The sequence below is a fragment of the Pteropus medius genome, unplaced genomic scaffold, assembly GCF_902729225.1.
Source record: "Pteropus medius unplaced genomic scaffold, Ma_sr-lr_union100, whole genome shotgun sequence".
Taxonomy (NCBI): Eukaryota; Metazoa; Chordata; class Mammalia; order Chiroptera; family Pteropodidae; genus Pteropus; species Pteropus medius.
In genome coordinates, this window is record NW_024351729.1 from 3,212,679 (window position 1) to 3,233,633 (window position 20,955).

The 20,955-nt window shown below is 34.4% G+C and overlaps 1 protein-coding gene across 1 annotated transcript in view; it reads right to left on the bottom strand.

Annotated features, from left to right (window-relative positions):
* Positions 1–1,872: 1,872 nt before the first annotated feature.
* TMEFF2 (transmembrane protein with EGF like and two follistatin like domains 2) overlaps positions 1,873–20,955 on the bottom strand; it is a 214,401-nt gene continuing 195,318 nt past the window's right edge. Inside the window, exons 8-10 of the mRNA XM_039844298.1 lie at positions 7,431–7,554; positions 5,604–5,762; positions 1,873–2,493 (exon numbers count right to left, since the gene is read on the bottom strand). Of these exons, the coding sequence (XP_039700232.1) occupies positions 2,397–2,493; positions 5,604–5,762; positions 7,431–7,554 (380 nt within the window). The 3' untranslated portion in view covers positions 1,873–2,396. The remainder of the gene's footprint in view (positions 2,494–5,603; positions 5,763–7,430; positions 7,555–20,955) is intronic.

Here is a 20,955-nt window from a genome sequence, read left to right on the forward strand (position 1 = left end):
TCAAAGTTCAACTATATTCTGTGCTGGTCAGACCACAAGTGTGGTAGACTGTGCAATTCTGAGATCTACACTTAAATATTTTGACTAAGTAGAGTTTTTCTGAAGAAGGATGATACAGATACTAGGGGGATATGGAAACTATATCAAATAAAGATCAGATAAGGACATTATGTTTCATCTGGAGAAGAAACACTTGCAAAAGGGCCATGGGTGAGTGGAAAAATATGATATCCATCCTAATATTTTAAAATACATAACTCATTATTCCTTTGCTCCAGAGAGGAAAAATTGTTGGCATGGGTAGAAAACATAGAGAAGTAAATTTCATCTCAATATGAGAAAAAAAGGTCTCAAAATTAGTATTGTTCAAGAATGAAATTCCAAATTATAAGACACATGCAAATAGAGGCTGGGCAATTATCTGTCAGGACTTAATTGTGAGTTTCTTTATAGTAGAAATTATGTTTTATTTGTATTTCTCTAGGACCATGAATAGTGCCTAGCACATAGAATATGCTCACTTAAGATTTGTTATTGCATCTTTTAAAAGGGATTCTTTCATGAAGTGGGTAAGCATGTGTTGCATTATTAACTCCAAGGACTTTTTCAACACTTGGGTTTGTAATTCTTCAATAAAAATTCATGCAAAATAATGTATCAATATTTAACAAAGCAAGTGATTTCATACTTACAAGTAAAAGTCAGTAAAATTGTTGTTACTTTTTAAGCTTTACTAAGCTCTGTGATGTTGCATTTTTGGGCTTCGTTTAGAAGGAAGGGTTTACTTGCCATAACTTTTATCTTACAAAGGAGATCAGGGCTAGTTACATTTCTGCACCTGTTAACCAAACTAAAATTCCAGGCAGAAGTTTAAATGGAATTTGTTTTATACGAGAGGCATAGGGCTGATTTATGGAAACACCTGAGTGATGGTTATGCCAATAGATTCACACTTTTTTATGTGATGACTAAGCTAGAAAACCAAGTTTTTCATAGAATGCTAAATCCTATTTAGTCACTTTTTGTTTTAGCAAATATCTTAAATATCACTTTAAAAACCTTACTTTTCACTGAATATTATATATTCAGAATGTGTTGATTTGACACGAGTGTCATTCCTTTTAGCCATGTAGAGGTTATTTGAAGGAGACAAAGAGAGCTGTATTTGGATTTATTATATTAGCCACAGAAAGCTATGAAAAACTAAATGATAAAAGGCAATTATTTGATTTGTTATTTTCATTTTATTCTTTGAGAATTTTCACAGTTAAATTTTTTCCAAATGAAGTGGTCCTACCTATTTGTATGATCAAAAATTCATCAACTTCTCACTAAGCTCTTTCTGATGCTATGGGATTCATTATCTTTCTTACCTTATTATATAAATATGCTTAAAATGTTTCTGTTTTATAAAATATTATCTTTATCTTAGTTCCATTTCAAACAATGGTGCTGTATTAGTCATAAAGCTATTCATGAGTATTTGGTTGTGATTTTAACTTCTCTTAAAAGAACTATATACTATAAATATAGCAAGGTGCTTCTGAGAATTCATGATTTTTGGATTTCACATTTAATAATATTATTACATTTTCCCCTCAGTTGTTGATTCCATTCACCTAAATGGAATAGATTTTGTGGTCTGTGTATTCCTAATATGTAACTTGTTCAGGACGCTTCGGATACGTGTGCTTAACTGGGAGATTCTAAGATGCTTCCAAATAAAAACCAATATCTTCTTTTCCTCTCCTGGATGAGTTATAAAACACATTCCATTCCCTTCTTCTTTGATTTAATTTATATGCCAGAGATTTTTCTGCTCTGGGGATGAAAATAGAGGACCAAGGAAGAAAGTTGATGAAATAGAGATGATTTGAAGGTCTGAAATATTTTATTCTCACTTGATATAAATTATTTTTTCTCTTTTTCAATAACCATCATTTCCCTTGATCTTGGCATCACTCAAAACCTAGACACTGAGTCCTATATAAACTAATGCTCTGTCTCAAGATGTGGAGAAAGATGAAATATTGGTACCTGTACAGATTGTACTAGCTTGATTATATTTACAGTTATGAGATATCGCAAATTTAAGAATGCCAATTCTTTCTCATCACTGAGTATTTATTATATATAACAAATACATGGGAAAGAAAAAACTATATTGTGTGATATAAATAGTTTATTTACATTACAGAAAAAACATCAAGACAATGTATACTATTTCAAATATATCCATACATAATCAAATATAGCTGTAGTACATGTTTTCATTGGTGTAGATTACCACAAATGCAAGGCAACATGTGTAGATCTCTTTTCTTATTCTTTTGTCTATAATACTGTATGTGTAGTCCAAGCTTTCGGTAGTCCGGCCACTGTGCAACATGCTCCCTTTAGATTAACCTCGTGGACGCTCTTGTTGTGTTGTCTGAACTGTAGTGCCCTGTATTTTGCTTCTGTCTGTGAATTCTGTTGCTTCTGGGGCATTTCCTAGAAGGTTGGAAAGTTTACAGATCTTAGTCTACTGCTGTTAGCTAAAGTTTGGTCCTACAATCACAGAGAAAAGCCGTAGATTAAGCAAGTTAGTAAAATATTTCAGAAGAAAGAATTTATTATTAGTACTAGCTGTGTTGCAGTCATCCTTAAACGTCTGTTGAGGAAAACTGAAGAACAGAGGTGGCAGCTTGAAGAGCAATACATTTACCTAGTCTTCAATTGCTTACTCATTAAAGTACAAAGAATGACTAAGCATAATGCAATCAAGCAAGTCATGAGTCCATCTAATCTCACTTTAAAGGTCTTTAACTATTTTATATTTTAAATGTCTTAAGGATGAATGATATATTGACATTTCAATGCTACAAGTTTAAATTCCATCAAACCAGAGAATGAGCCAGATGTTAATATCTGATATGTAATGAAATAGGTATTATTTTGGTTCAGCCAAATATCATTTTTGTACATTAATAGTATAAGCTAAACACATAAATTGGTACCAATTATTTCACGTCTATAAATAGCTAATAGTCAAATTATCTGAAAAGCTCTGATCTGGTATCTTTACCTCTGTAATAAAAGAATGTTTGCACGATGCGAATAAGAACAACAACATAAAGTTCATAAAAATCTTATAAGTTGTGGGGTATTAGAGAATATATGAATAAAATATATATTATATATATATATATTAGAAAAATAGAATATATATATTAGACATTAGAAAAAAAATGGGGCAAGGAGAAAAGAAAGAAGGGAGAGGTGATGAAGAGATTAAAACTGAAGAGTATGAGAGGACTTCTGTTTGGTTTAATTTTGTAAATCTTTTAGTAACTGAATATTCTGAAATAGGTCTTGCCAGACATGTGTGGCCAGGTCGCCAGGAAGGGCAGGCTTATGGCTTAGTGGGAAAGTCTAGTTTTGGGGCATAATGTTTTCAAGTAAGTGAAATTAATCCACACTGGCAGCAGTGTGGTTTATTAACTAATAGGACACCTAGAAAGATTTTAGAAGGCTCGGATGTCCTAGGACAGATTTATAAATGCATTACAATAATGTTAATTAGCTCATGTGCTAGTTCTCTTTCTCAAAAGTAAATAGAAGATAAGTTCTGTTTTAACGTGGACGATAATGACCATATGCTTTGAAAAAATGGCTTGTTCTAATTTGGAGCTCAGTATAGGCTGCCTTATGCATCACAATGTACAATATCATGACCAGCCAAGGAGCAGTTTGAGCAGTGGTTAAGTAAACAGTCTCTGACATTAGGCAGCCTTCCATTTCAGCTCTTATTGCTCAGCTGTATACACTCAGCAATTTGTTAATTTATACCTCAGAGTCCCCATCTTAAAAATGGGATAATTGTTCCTTCTTTATAATGTTATTAAATGTATATGTGTGTGCATATGTGTATGTATACGCATACATGATATATACAGACACATAATATATACACAAACAATTTCGGGTGAGGTTAAGGATTCTATGTATTCTAGTTGTTTTATTTACGTATGGGAATAGAACTATGATTAATTACAGACTTGAAAACATCTGCTAAAGTATTTAAAGTTTTGCATTTTTGTCAGTACATGAAGTAGCAAATCTAACTGTTATGAAATTAGATCTACTAAATATGAATTTTATTATTCATGTGCTGATATTGCTTAGATATTAGAAGGCTAAAGACCCTCAGAGTAATATGATGCAGTTTCCTGTGTTTTAAATTCTTTTCTATCTTTTCTTTTACACTCAGTGATTTTGGTTACTTGAGTCATCTTTATGTTCCCTAGAATCTATTTTAATGTAATCCATTGACTCACTTGGCATCTAAACGTGCGAGTCGGGTTGATGAACTCAACTTGGCTTAGAGCACCGCAAAGCTCCAAGTCAATGATCTTCCCTTAAGCCTTTAGGCCAGGCAAGGATTTGTGAACCATATTTTGTCTTTTTCAAGAGCAAATGCCACACTTGTTCTCAAAGAAGATGGTACAATACTGAGACTGAAATGTATTATGGCCTTTCTTTTCTGAAGATATGATATTTTCTTTTACTTTTTTCTTACTTACTTTTTTTTTTTCTTCTTTGAAAATAATTTTTTGGGAAACATTCTGATTTACTGTAGAGCTGAACAGAGAAAATTCTAAATGCCTTGTGAATTTGGCAAAAACTTTGAAAACTTCCTTAGAAATTTTTTCTCAAGGAGAGTGAAATTAGAGCAGAAAGAAGTATTTTCAATAATGTTTCTGGTTAGATAGGACAAAAATAATGCATTTAATTCAGAATCTAATTCTTGGTCACCACAAATTTCCACACTAATGTCAGTTCCTGGCCCCACTCCTTTACCCTAAGTGCAGTGTCAGACATCACTAAATAATTATGGTTTTCTTTCCTGTTGAAACTGGATGAGATTTCTGTATCTCTCTCTCAACCTAGCTCCCTGAGAAACAATTACCATTTGATTATTCTGGGGGGTTGATATAAAAGTTTATTTTGATATTTGCTGCATGTTCCCATATAGCAAAGATTTTCATGTACTATAACATAACTTTTCTCCTATTGTTTTAAATTTTGTAATAAAATGTATTTGTTTTTTATCAAATATATTAAAAACGATTATATCTGAGAATTATACTTGGAAATATAAGTGCCAATAATGACAGCCATAATGTAATGCTCTTCTAGGTCTTGTATAAAATCTATTCTGATCTCATTTGGCATACTGATCTAGGTAAGTAAGGAAACACTGGTAATATAAAATGTATGTTAATAGTTTGAATAAAGACTGACATTTTATAGTTAAAAGAGAGGAGCATATTTAAACAAAGATTGGCATTACACATTAAAGGGAGGGAAAGACCTTTGCTTAGAAAATAAATAATCCTCATCATAATGCAAAAATAAGGAAAATAATTTGTACTCCTTAGCATGAAAATCAATCACCTTTCCATTTGGCTATTCAAATGCTATTATGATGAAGAAATAGGACTCCAGAGAACTCATGGTTGCAGAGTCCATGAAGGGATTTGTAATTAGAGTGATCTGATTAAGATGAGGAGGAACAACATATCCCTTTACTTGGGTGGCCATCGAGTACAGTTACTGACCTTGTGATGCACAGGACCACTACACAGATGACAGCAATCTGAATCGTTCCAATCACAGCTGCGATTAAGACGTACTGAAATCGTACAGGGCCGGGAACAACATATAGTACACTGTAGTCCTTTTTTTCACAGTGTTGTCCAGTATAACCAGCATCACACCTGGAAGAAATTATAGTGTCCAGTTACCTGAAGCTGCTGAATTCATTTTTATAGTTGGCCTATAAGCATGTCTTCATTGTAAAAACAGGGCTTTTTGTTTCCCTTTTTTTTTTTAAAAAAAATGCTACTTGTAGATAGGAATTCTCAACTACTTGTTGTTCATTCTATATTTTGTTCAGGTGAGCTTTACATTTTACTTAATTTGTCATTTCATCAACCAAAGTCAGTATGATTACTTGAAAAACGGTTTCTTTATGATAACATGGGTATAAAAAAACAAGGCTATTTATTTATTTAGTTTTGGATAAAGCGTTTTCTATGCTACTGTTAGAGTACATGTTGAAAATGTCAGGGCCAGAGGTACAAGAGTTAATTTCTTTAATTTACTAGTCATAAAGTTGACCGCTTATGTTAGAGAGTTAAATTTCACTAGAAAAAAATATAATTATGATGTAGGTGATGTAGTTCTGCAAAGCCTGTGTGCTATTCATCTGAGAATGAATGCTGCCTCTCACTTAACCCTCATCAGAAAGCTCAGGTAGACAATCTCTATGTTAAAATGACATCTGAAAATGCCATGAGAAAACAGTTCACATAAAAACAATAAGAATAGATATTGACTTGTCATTGACTTTGTGCCACTATTTTAGTACTTCACTTTGAGTTTCTTCTAGCTACATCCTGGGATCTTTCCTGTCTGCATCAGAAGGGTTTCATAATGACAACTCTGCTGAGGATGACGAGTCAGCAGGAACAACCTCTCAGTTATGTTCATTGTGCTTGGCTTCACTGGAAGGCAGGTGCTAGTGTATTCACTGAAGGAAAACATGAAAGGAAGACAGTTCTAGTTCTTGAGGAGAGAGGGATGAAGGAGGAGGAGAGAGAGGGGAAGAGAGAGATGAGAAGAAAGAGAGAGTGGAACTCCTTTCACTGTATAGCAATACACAACCGATTTCATCATATGTCACTTGTATATTCCCTTAATAAAAATACATTTGTTCTTCACTTTGGTTTTACCATCTCTGAAATAATTATGTTGTATTCATGAATATTCAACAGATATGCATATTTATTAACTAAATCCAGATAAGCAATTTTTTTGTGTCTCAACTGAGTTTGAATCTGTTGAAGTATAGCTAATAATCTTACTATACAAGGTTTGTGGATAGCAGATCGACAGAAAAGAACGTATGCCTAACGAAACAAAGATGGATGATATTTATTATAAGACATAAAAGACTTTGGAAAATACGACCTCTCCAAAGCAACTATGTCATGTTATGTACAGTAAGGCCTCATCCACTCATTTGGTGAGAAATATTTATTAAGCACCTACAAGTGTGGTTCTATGTCTGTGGAGAAGAATCGTGAATAAAACAGAGGAGGCTGAGTCTTTAAGGAGCCTGTAATGCCCAAAGCATAATTTAAAATTCTACTAGAAGAGTATATATAATGATGTGTTACATAGTACTTGGGTGTGTAAGCACACACATTTTGTGGTGTCCTAGTGGGTGCGTGTGTGCATGTGTATGTAGGAGAGTCAGAGAAAAGTTTAGCTGTTGATCACCCATTCAGGCCGAATGCCATCCAATTCTCTGTAAACATCCAGAATTTGGTTTCCACATTTTTAGTTTATACATTTTAAGAGGTAAAGAGTGAAAGCATTACCTGCAAGATGGCTCCTGCATATTGATAGAATGTTCGCACTTCCCGTGCATGCAGAAGCCATTGTAATGTTCTGGGCAAGGTATGTGGTGTTCTCTGGCACTTTCTTCTAATTTGTTAGCATTCTCTGTGAATACAGACAAAGCAAGCATCCCTGTAAATACCTTCTTAGCCCAGTAAGATCAACCAGTACTTTAAGAAGCAAAGCTACAGTAGGCAAAAATATTTTAAAGGGCAGGCACTAAAAGGCCATGCTTCAGAAGAAAAAAAGAGAAAGAATTGAAAGACAGACATCTTTACAATTGTGTTTAGAGATGAAACTGCAAAATTACCCAGTGCTTTTCATGCTTTTATGTAATTTCCTACATCTTTAACAGCCAATAATGTGTCTATGAGTTGTCAGACAGCTTTAATTTTTCTTGTGTAGAGACTGTACATTGATCATAAAATAAATCAGGAAGAAATGTCCTATTTTTGAACTTCAAAGCCCAGCATAATGTCCCTAAAAGTAAATCGCTGCAATATCTTGATACTTTCTCAATGTGGGAGCTTAAAATTTAAAATATGGCTGCATTGAATTGTTAAACAGACGTTTTCCAAAACCAAATGCAAATTTCAACAAATGTATTCTTTCAGGCTTTTTTCATCTACTGTGAACATGAATTTTACTAGCACCCATACATTTTCTTATTGCCAAAATAAAGCTATTGAAAGAGCAAATGTTATTTCAGAATCACTTATGTAGATACTAACACGGTACATACCGAATTTTCTGTAAGTATATCTTAATGCATATTTGGCCTCTGTTAACAATGTTATGTGAAATTTAAACTTATGATAAAGAAAAAAACTTGTGTTTTCCTTTGTTATTAACAAGGTGTATTTGTTTTCTTGTGTTTCTATAAGAAATGGAAATATTTTTCTGAACTTTGTTAGTCCAAATACTTTTGCTTCCATATATGTAATGTCATCTTTAAGCAGTCTTTTGATTCTTTACATGTTAATTTTATAATGTAAAGTTTTGCCTATGTGAGTCCCTTCTGTAATCTGGGATCTGATATACTATGAATTTTTGCCCAAACAATGAAAAATATAACTTTCTTGATGTTGATTTAAAGGTACTCTTCAACACCACAGCAACTGGTCAGCAATAATAAAAGATTGAAAATGAATTACTATTTTCATGAAATTTATTGTTTCCTATTATTTACACATAGGGGTATAGTTTTTTTATTGTAGTGTATTCCTTATCATTTTTACTGACAGTTATGAATGATGAGTATATTCATCCAGAGAAAAAAATGTACCTTCAATGTTAGTAAAATAGACAAACGTATTATTTAAGTTTAAGCAGATCTGTAAAATATACAGTTTAAGATCTAGGTGTCATCTGCAAAACATTTCAGTTTAAAATAAATTGTTAAATATATTAAGTGCTTTCCTGTGTAGGGATATTTACATATATGGTTGTGATGGGTAAGATTTCAAATTACATACCCAAATTAATAAAGGACTTACAATAAGTATGCTGGAGAGACTGGAGATGGCATTTAAATCATTTGTTTGTTCTATATCTGCATCTCTTTACCTATATAGGTGATCTTTTGTTTGCACTATACTATTTCTACTTTGATCATTGCCATTAAACTGAATGAGCCACTTCCACGGAAGGACTAAGCATATACAGAATTTTGGTTTCTCTCATTCTTCCAAGCTACTTTGCAATTTCCTGTCATGGTGTTTTTGGTAGTAAATTGCACCTTCGGTAAGCAAACACCAAAACTGAACTGGATAGCATTGAGTGAAATATCCTATATCGGGATACGTGACCAAAACAGAAGCAGGGCAACCATGGTATTTAGAAGCATCTTGAGATGGCTGTGGTTATTATGAATCTATAAGGAAGACTGGGCTCATTGTGTGCCATGACCAGGGGGGCTACAAGCTAGAGTGGTCAGACTGTGCACCTACCGTTGAAAGGTGACTTTAGCAGTGGGGTTTGCTGGCCCCACTGCTGGTGTAATGAACCAGCACTGATTTTCACTCCTATTTTTAGATCTTTCCCCCATAACAAACTTTCAACTTTTCTATTTAGTGTTTGTTAGTAATCCTTCAGTGCTTCTGCACACCTGCATTCAGGGTAATGTTCTGTAACTTCCCTGCGTTTCAGTGATATACTGAGATTTCAGTCACAGCATTTTTTATTAGGGTGATTTTTCTTTCTGTCAGTTGCAAAAGATGAACAAAAATTTTCTTAACTCAAAATTCTTTTTTTAGGCTCTTTATTTTTAACTCTGTCTCTCGTCCCATACTGTTTGTTTATGGTTTTGTACCATATTCACAATTATGAACTAAAGACCAAGAAATAAGAGCTTGTTTACGTGTTCAAATAAGAGCTTCTTGCCTTAGTGTTGTAAAAGCTGAATATTTTCACAAAGTTCATTATTCAGACAGGGTGATCACGTGGGAGGGGAATAGTTTCCATTATAAAATTTGCTAATTAGTTTATACCATTCTTTATGAGCTTGGAGTGCTCGATTTGTGGGATACTGTCAAATAAGAAAGTAGAGAGATTGAAAATAAATGAGTAGAAGAAATAATCCCTGGGCAAGAAAATGAGGAATCATCAATATATGTCAACAAATTTATAGTCAATCCAACCAAGTAAACCAGTTGATTGAAAACCTGAATATATAACCACTTCTAGTAATGCAATAGACATATTTTAGAAATGAAATTTAAGTATGTTAAGAAAAGTAGAGATATAGAAATATAATATCCCAACCAAATATGTGTATGGACCATAGTGAGTATTTGTAATCCTGATGTTTATACATAGCTATTCATGCAATAATAATTAATTTAAAGATTTCAAATTATATAAATATGATACTTTGTAAGTCTGTATATTCCCTTCAGTGGCTGGTGATTTAGACATCAATTTATCTGTTCTCCCTTTAAAAGGAGGTTAATGTAAGGGTTGCGCTCTTTCTTCTAAGAGAGATAGTGACAATGGTAAACTCTTCATGCCTTTGTTTAAAGTCCTTGACTTGTTCCCTGTTTAAATGTTTACAAATAGTTTGTTCTAAAAGAGATCTTGACCTTTTTAAGAAACAATTTCTGGTATAATCTGAGTTACTTGCAACAGAGCTAATAGGGCTGCATACGCATTGCTAATCAATACTCTAGTCAAGAATTACAGAAGCAGGGTGCTCTAAAGTATAACTACATATATTGTTTCTATCCTGGTGCAGGGAAAGGGACAAAGGAAACAACAGAGAGAGGAAATGGTGATAAGCGTTATTATGGGTAAGTGGGCAGAAAAGGGGCAGAGCCAGGCATAGTAGTTTAGATACTTAAATCAATACAGCCCAGGGTGGATTGTGTGTGTGTTTACCATTACCCCTGCTTTTTTCTCCCCCCAAAGCTGGAAATGAGATATTCAGAGAATTAATTTATGAAAACAACACGTTATGAATTAAAGTAGAATTATGACTGTAAAATTGGACTAAACCTATTCACATGTCTGAAGGAAGAATGTTTCCCTTTGGACAAAGGTATGGCTAGGCAAAAGAAGTTTCTGAAAGTCAAGTTATATATTCAAGTGTCCCCCAGGGTGGTGTACCCTGAGAAGCCAACTTGAACTGGCAAACCCAGAGTCTCAGGTGCAGAGATGGATGCACCAGACTATCAGTATCTGATGGTCTTAAGTATTCACTCAGTCTAACTATTTCTTTTGTTCTGATGCTCTGCTCTCTAAATAGTCTTAAAATAATTTGACATCTATGTAGCCTACAAATTGGGAATGGCTTTGGCAGTACCATCCGAATATCTCATCTATTTGACAGTTATATATTTTGTTTGAGTGAGTTAAGCGGTTCTGAATTTCTGTGCATTTTTTTGCGGAGTGGATTCACAAGTCAAATTCTTCAGCACACTCAGTTCTAAAGTTTTGTTAAAATCAAATTTCTGCACCTATAGGCTAGAGGATTGGACTCTATCCATGGTGCCTTGCCATCTTGGAGACCTTTTGGGTGCTAGTTAGATGATATTTCTCTATTTATATCCCTAATTTGCTTTATTCCAGCCTTTCTTTTGAATATACACAGATCTCTTATGTCATTGATTCTGCAGAAAGGGCCTGATTCTGTGTCAAGATTTCAGAGTAACTTGGAAAGATCCTAAACTAGAGGTAACATCAAGGATTTAGTGGATGTTTAAGGGAAGAAGATTCCTACTGTACATTTTTAAGTGACTAGAGTTGTTCAGTAGGGGAATGAATTATATAGTGGATTAGTGAGTTTCTGGTGGAGTTGAAAAGGATCTGTGTCACTATTTTTCAGGAATGTTGTAGAGTGTTACTGTGTGGTAGGTAGATTGGATTATTTCAGACCTCTGGGTTCTTTGAACTCTAAAGGTAATATTTATTTTTACTGTTAATACTTATTTATAATAAATTACTAATAAATATTTGCTAATGTCTATTGAAAATATTATCTTTATATTCTGGGAAGAAGAGGTGGAGAAATAGAAATGTTATTTAGATACAGCAAACAAAGGAAATCACTTTGCCTCAATTAGGAGGGCATTTTACTTTCCAAATGGTATAAAATATCTTAAATATTGACTATGTCTATAATTCAGACATTCTAGCATAAAGTGATCTTTACTATGTATTGTCTTCCTTGTGGGGAACAATATGTTTGTGGATCTAAATTCAATTTTAGCATCATGCTTTAACATTACAAATTATCTTGACAAGTGCATGCATATGCGTACTACAGTTTGGTTTCTTATCTTTTCAATTATCTTTTCCTGTGGGGCACACAAAATATGCCACATTTTTTGAGCAAACTAAAATTTTCCATTTTGAATATATTTATGTAATGTTTTTATTTTTTATGTTTAATAACAGTACAAGAAAACTCCAGCACTGAAATATTTGTATACATGCATGCCTGTTGTGATTACTTGATTTTACCCTTCTATTTACTGTCATATCTCCAAAGCAATTTGAAATAATTTTCTTTAACCAGCTAGAAAAAGAAAAATTAACTTTTTTTACATTATATTTATATTGTGCCTTAGACAGAAACAAATTCTGAATTTAGAAGTAAAGTCACAATCGTCCCTATTGTTGATTAGAGTTGGTTTCAAAGAAGATATATAATTCTTATGATTTCCTCTCTTTATCTTACCAGGTACAAACATACGAGGTGGCAGTAAAATCTCATATCTAGCTTGAATTGCAATCGAAGTTTTTTAAAGACCGGAAAAGCATTCCTATTGAACGGGTTCTGAATGTAACGTTATATAAGTTCTTGCGAGTTAACAAATTCCATAATCACCTCATCTGCTGTCATAGTTTCTTCAAGGCACAGATGAATAGATCAGAAGGGTCTCTTCTTTTTTAAGCCTCTAGCACAAAGACTCAAATGAGAATGCTAGAGTGACAGCATAATACAAGGGACATGGAGGCATTTAAGGACACAATTAATTCTCAAGTTTTGTAAAGAGCAGAGACCACATCACAATATTTTTAGTTACTTAATCTCTGCTAAAGATTTAGAAAAATGACTTCAAAACAGAGACCAAGTCCTTCAAATGCTAAAATTCAACATTCCTTTTGCAAGTTAAACATTATCCTTTTTTTCCCCCAGAATGCTAATTTAGTTAAATTTATTTGATCCTAAACTACTAATTAGGTCATGGTATGGGTTGGGAGCAGAATGAATGGAGATAGAGAGAAATTTTTTCTTATCTCACCGTCGATTAGGCACTGATATAAAATGTGAAATGTGATTATCCATATCACTACTTGCATATATAAATATTCTTATTGGACACAAAATTAAAATAAAGTGGAAGAAAACTAATTTTCATGTTTCTACATTCTCAAGCAAGGCCTTAATGATATTATTCAAGAACTGCTTGAATTTAAATTAGAAAAAAGTACCAGCATCTGAAATAGACATAGTAATTTGGGGACTGGAGTGATTGAAATGCAACAATACCGGATGATTATTTGCCTGGGCTTTTATTATCGCAGTTTCTACTGGTTATAGATTTACATAGATAAAAGCTGAGAAATCTGTGAAATCTTGGGAGAGAAACTTATATGTAACATTTTAACTTATGACATCCAAATACAATTATTATAATTCAAGAATTTGGCATAACGAGGCTCATACAGATTTAGTTAGAAGTTCTAGACTCCCAAGGAAAAAATACTCTTTTTTCACTTATTATTAAAAGCAAAATAAGCAGATCTTTAGCCTTTTATTCTATGCTCTGACTTAGAAATTCTCTGCCTGGCTTCAGATGGCAGAGCCCTCAAAAGACTGATTAGAGAGGCTACTGGGAGAAACTGTACTCTGCCTCTAATGGTCCTTTTCAAACTTCGCCATTCAGTCAAGAGCCTATTAACTCTCAGCAAGTGGGTAACTCCTATAGGTTTAGAGGATTTAGCTTGAAGACCTTTAAAACTATAGTATTTTATGGAACTTTAGATGTCTTTGACAACACTTTGTAAATATCAGGCCTTGGGAAGAGGAAGGGATCTATGGTTCATTAGCTTCTCAGAAGTCCAGAGCTGGAGCTGCCTTAAGCTTATCGGGGGCAATTTGCTTCAGCTCTCCCCATCGAGCTTTTGCTTGCTGCAGCAACCCTTCTCACTTGCAAGCTGCTCTTAGAGGACAAAATTACTATAAACCTTAGAAAAAGAAAAAAATGATGGGAAGCCATTTTATGCCCAGAATATTCTCCTCTCCTTCTTTCTCTTGTCTTAGACCAAATTCATGCATTTCTGGCCAAATTTATTTGCTTAGTGGCTAAATTGTGCATCCTTTCTTTGTGAGCTTCTTTGGTGACAATGTTGAAAATAACAACCCAAGAGACAGAGGGTTCAAGTTCTGTCCACTTTTCCCTTCTGGGCTATATAGTTAAACTACTGTCTTCTGCATAGGCTGCATATGCAGAAATGAATAAATAGTTAAGATAAACCTTCTCAGGTGACACATTTCTTTTCCTTTGTGACCTTGAAGTTACTAGCCAGCAGAGAGAGAATGAAGGGGATTTAAGCTGAAGCATTCACTGAAACACAGCAGAAATAAAGGTTTTAATAATGTATACAGGACAAAAAAACTGACTGTCAGTAATCTGTTATATGCATATTTCTTGAATACCTACTATGTGTCTGGCATTGTGCTATGTAATGCATGTAATATGCTACAGCTATTGGTTGTCTCCCCATGATTGTGCTTCTTGTCTTCTAAACATAGCCAACAAAACAGATTCTCAAGACAAGATGATAAACATATCTATAATTACTTCAGAATTTACTACGTGCCTTACATTGTTTTAATGTTTAACATGATAAAAATGTATTCCTTATTATAGCCTTTCAAGGTAGATTTATAAAAATCCAATTTGGTATAAATGACAAAACTGAAGCTCAAATAGGTTTCATAACTTGTCTTAGAAATTTACACAATTGATTAGCACAACTGGGGTCAAAGAGAGGGCTCTTTCTAGTATAACATACAGACCATGCAGTTAACTTATTAAAACATAAGACAACATCTGGCCTTCATATCTTTTTTATTGTTTGCCCTTTATGACTCCTGATTATTTCGCCTGGATCTTATTGCTGCTCTGAAAACAAATTCTTTTCTTTTTTCTTTCTTCTACAATAGATATTTTTCTTCCTTAGACAAGAGATATCTTGTCTAAGGCCAAACCATTATGAATCCCAATTCCTCCATCTTCCTCAAGGACTTTCTCTATTAATTATCTCCTTTCTCTCCTGCATCTTCAATTCTATTTCACTCTTTGCACTTTGCAATCAGCATTTAAAAATTTTGAGTGTTTTTCTTCCATTCATTCTTTAACCTACCACCGTCTGGTTACCCCTTCAGAGAAAGTGTTAAGACCAAGGTCAGCCACCAATATCTTTGTTGTGAAAAGGAGTAGTCTCTTTTTAGACCTCAACTATCCCAATCTCTCAGTAATTTGATACAGTTAACCTCTTCCTCTTTCTGAAGCCTTCTCTTCCTGGGCTTCCAGATCACCTACCTCTTGTTTTTCTGGTTGTTCCTTCATAGTCTAGTTTATAGGTTCTTCTTTTGCAACTGATTCTCTAAGTGTTGATTCTTTCCTGAAGTTTTTTTTTGACACTTTAAACATTTCCTCTGAGGGAGGTCATATTCACTCAAGGCTTCTATTGTCACCTAAATGTCTGTGATTCTAAATTCTCGTTAGTCAACCTAGATCACCTTTTTATAGAGTTTCATAGAGTTTCATATCTCTATATCAAAGTGCCTAATATCTCTCAGCCTCACTCATCTTCATTCACTCATTGACCCAACCAGAAATCTCAGTTTCATTTTCAAATTTTAATTGAGTAAATCAAATCCTATGACTTCTACTTCTTAAATATCTACCACTTTTTTTTCATTTCTCTACATTTCTACTGCTACTCATTTAGATCAGACCATCACTGTCTCTTAACTAGTCTCCAATCTTTCCCCTTCCAAATCAGTTCCATACTAGATCCACTGAGATCTTTCTAGAAGAAAAATATGAGTGCATCATGACCTGCTTTAAAAAGCTCCCCCCCAAAAAACCCCAATTTTTGTTATTCTTATTACCTCCCCAGTGAATTAAAATTTAACATTACTTAGAAGGCCGTTCAGAATCTGGTCTCTGATTCTCTGTCCTCACTTCTTGTAATTCTTTAGCATCCTCTGACATATGAAATTTCTCTCTGCTCTATGGGACTTGCCATCTGCTGTTCCCTTTGTCTAGAATGCTCACTTCCCCATTTAATCATCTACTTAACTCTTATTCATCATTAGGTCTCACTGTTGACATTACATCCTCTAAGAAGTTTCTGTAATATTCTCCCCTGCCCACTCAGTTTGGGCTCATTGAACCTCTGACCTAAAACCACTCCTATCTTTTAGCTTTTTTTGGCACCAAATTTTCTTACTTGTCTCTGTGATACATTAGTTCAGAAACTCCTTTTTAAAGTCAAATATTATGGCTGCCTCTTTTACTTATTTATTTCTTACTGTTGCAAGTCTCTGCACCCAGCAGAGAAAAGATGATGAACACATAGTTTTAAAGTAAAAGAATGTTTCCCTAGTTTCCCCCTTGACACAGTTGCCCAGCATAAAGAAGTTGCCAGAACAATATCCAGAACTTTTATCAGTAGAAAAAGGATCTTAACATTGTGTTGTAGGAACAACTTTTTGCAGAGTGCGGGTGGCATCAGGAAATGACCAAGGGGAGCATGAGAAGTGCCTTGTGAAAGAACATCTGCGGGAGGAGTATGAGACCTGTACCTATAGACCCTGTGGGAATGGACCCAGGTAAAGGGACATGATGTCTTCTTTCTAGAGTTTCCTGCGAGGCTAATGCAGAAATGAGCAGATCATCTAGTTTTTAAAATAATATTCACTCTGTTAACCAAGGAAGTATGATTAAGAAAAATGATTTATAATCCTTCTCATTTCAAGATTGAGATATGGGAAATTTTGTTCTTCTAGATGGGAAAACTGATATCTATATGCATGTCATGCCTCAAAAAAACCACACTGGAACCATGTACAGCCAATGCTGAATTCATAGATTCTAATTAGGTCATTCATACTGTGTCTACAGTATTATCCAGAAGTGAGAAATGTTGGTTTAACTTTTTCAGGACCACAAGAAAGAAGAATTTTATTTTAAAAACAAAATAAAACAACACAGACAAATGAATTTCAAAATAGAAACTAAGATTATGAATAAATAAAACATTTTCCTTAGTTGTCTGCTTCTGAATACAACCATGCATTTATTCCATACTTAAAAATAATAGATGATAAATGTCAAAACTATAAATGCAGATATACTTGATGATTCTGCAATGACTAAGGCTAGTGATTACTTTGGTTTTCCATAAGAGCACTCTAAAAAATTAGGGAGCTTTTGTAGTTTTTTAAAAACTAAGGAAAAAAGGTATTGCTTTTCCTCTCCAATAGACTTTCATGAGCAGAGTCTCAAAAGTGCTTGAGAGAAGACACCAGGAGTAATGTAAGATTCTCCATGGAAACAGCTTTAAAACTGGACTTCCGGAAAAAATAAAAAGTAAATAAGTGCCATAAAATCTGTGGTAAAAGCACTTCCAATATCTGGAGATGTTATATAATATTTAAGTGTAATATTTAAGTTTAATGTTTAATTTTAAGCATTCATAAACTGCTTAGCCTTGAAATTACAGACTGACACAATGAGGGATATTATGCAATGCTAGATGCATGAATGAATTTATAGGTACAGAAACTCAGGATTTGTATATTACAGAATCTTAGAAGACACTTGATGCTCTGGTACCTTCACAAAAGTGTGTGTATACACCAATAAGAGTTTTATATAATTCTACTATGATCCTCTTACAAATGGCAACGTTTAATGAGATACCGAGTGGGTTAGTATACTAAAATTCCTCTTTTAAGGGCCATGCTGCTTGTTCTAGTTCAGACTAAACCTAACTGATTTCCAAGGTTCAGAACTCATCAACTGAATCAGAATCACTAGCTAAGGGGCCTGAAGTCTGTCTTTTTATAAAGTACCCCAAGAGATTCTGATACTTGGATAATTTGGATCAAACTATTTACTGACCCCACCTAGCCATTTCTCATCTCTTTCTGTCTCTGGCACTCTGATGCTAGGTTTTTCTGCTTCCTGGATCCTGTTTCTATCCCCTGGTAGCAACTCTAGAGCTCCTCCACCTTTCTTGTCCCTGATCTATCTCAGCTCCCTCTCTGTAAAGTACTGATCTCAGCTAGCTGTTCCATGCCAAGGAGTATGTGAGCAATAATTTGACCAGTGCTACTCTTCCCACACCCACCTTGAATGTGAAAAGTCAGCAAGGACCTCCAGTTATCAAGACTTCTATGACCCTGGTCATCAGCCTGAACAATTCACTTCACGTTAGAATGTCTTTGCCTCTTAAAAACACAGCACTTAAAGAATAGGCTCTGTGCCTGTAACAAATGCCAAAATCTGTGAGAGACTTCTAAGTGTTGTCAAATCTCAGGTTTTTTGAGACCAACTTTCACAAATCTCCAGACTTCTTTAATGGCTCATTTAGATAACAGAATAGCAACAAAAACTCTCTGCATTAAAACAAATGAAGCATTCTCTTGACTATGGGAACAAACAACACAGCTGAGAAAAGATGCAGATTATATCAATGATTATGACTGGTTCAATTTCCAAGTGGGAGCAAAGGAACATTGGTCCATTGGTGATATCCTTAAAAGTTCAGCTATCCTGTAGAAAAGACAGTCATAAGAGAAGCGATAGGGACAGGAAAGAAAAACAAATAGAAAGAGGGAAATAAATGGAAACAAAATCACCATTTGTGGCAGTCTGACAACTGGGAGAGAAGATAATGCAACAAATAGCAGATGTTTACAGCACAAGAGAAGGGGCAGCAGGGAAAGGACATTTCTTCAGTGTCATGGGGCAGGACAAACAGCCTCCCGTGCTCCTAAACTGCAGGCTTTACAAACAATGGCCATGCTCTCTAGACTAGAGTTTCCCAAGAAGAGCATGGTTGCTTCTGGAGAAGGCTTCATGGGCAAAGGAGTTTCATAGTCAAGTAAGTTTGGGAAAGACTAGATTAAACCAAGTTATATGGGTTTCTTTAATGGCAGATTTCTGAGTCCATAAAAGGCTAACCTGCCCTGTGAGATGCCAAGAAAGGATATATATTATGGATTGTTCCTAAACTCATCTGTCTAGGGAATCTCCCTCTTCTTTTTAGGGACATTTTGTGTGGCTAATCCAACAGACTTCATTCTGAGAAACACTGCACTAGACCATAATATCTCCAAATTTTTCACACCACCACACAAATAGAAAATGAAAATATTGGCTTTTAGATAAAAGGAGAAGACAACCAGCCAGTAGGCTGTAGCCACCCACTCCATCTGAGGGCTAAAGTGTATTGATGAGTTAACACACTTGTTACCCATTCAGGGCACACCAGAAAGCTTTGAAATAGACTTCATATTCTCGTAAAGCAGAGACCATGTATTATTTACTGTAACATCTCCAGGGTGAAGAAAAGAGACTGAAACAAAGTAGGTATTTAATAAGGAACAAGATAAATGAATAAATATTATAAGCATAGGCAATATATTTGGCAATCACCTGTACCTTGATGTGGTGGCTTTCAAAAATTGATGGCTGTTAGTTTGCATCAAAGAGCCAGCTGCACTTCAGTGATGTGCCTTTAAAGGCACCAACAATCCCTACCTTAAGTGGCAAGAACAATATAGCAGAGAATGCTAGTCTACTCAATAATTCTATATATTGAATATGACAGGACTGGATGCACAAGTAAAAGCTATATTGGCTATACACTTCAGTCTCCTTCAGTGAAAGGGAAAGGTTGGAGGGCAAAAATGTGTGGCGAATGGTAAAAGACAAGAAATATATCTATAAAGGAAATGAAAGTATAAGTATAGGCAATTGATGGGTTGATGAGTTTGTATATTTCTCCTGTATGATGTCATTGCCCGCAAAGGCAGTTAGAGAATTTATAGTGTAGATTTGGTTTCATTCACAAATTTGGAGTACTGCCATAGGTTGGTATCTGACCAATTGATGTAAGTGACTCTTGTCAAAGGGATTAGAAAGTGTACCATCTCTTCTAACATTCAATGATAAGACAAAATAATTTTAAGAAACAAATGCATTGATCGTGCTATGAGTATTTCAGAAGGTTGTGTTGACATTTCAAATTAGGATTCTAGTCAAAATTAATAATAAAAAAGTCATGGATTCAACTCTAAGACAAAATTTTGTAGTTTTTACTAAAAAGTAATTTCTGAACATAGCATAGCCCCTGAACAGTTTAATGGTGTGGAAAGTTATTCTGTTTTGATGATATTTCTCAATTATATCTTGGTACATGTCTGTGAATTAAGTGTCTTTGTGTTTTAAGCAGAATAAGACTCATTGATGGTGGCATTACTTCTTAAAATAAAACTTTTAATGATATGATAATTCATTATAGATTTCGATATGGTGTCTCCATTTAACCAGTTACAGAGACATGATAATACCAATAAACAAGTCTTTTTCATGCCTAATACAATACTTTTTTTTTTCACTGTCCATAAAACCTTCTAAGTAATTATTTGGTAAAATAATAACCAAACATTTTATTGATTACTGTACTGGGTATAAATAGCATTATACCAAAATGTTTGGTGAAATAATAACCAAACATTTTATTGATTACTGTACTGGGTATAAATAGCATGTCCACCTAGAACCTCATAATATGACTTTATTTGAGAATAAGTAATTAGTTCAGGCGATGTCATACTGCATTAGAGTGGGCCCTAAATCCAATGACTAGTGTTCTTATATCAAGACACACAAGGAGAAGGTCCTGTGAAGATGAAGGCAGATATTGTGCTGCTACAAGTCAAAGAATACAGGAGTCACCAGAAGCTGGAAGAGGCAA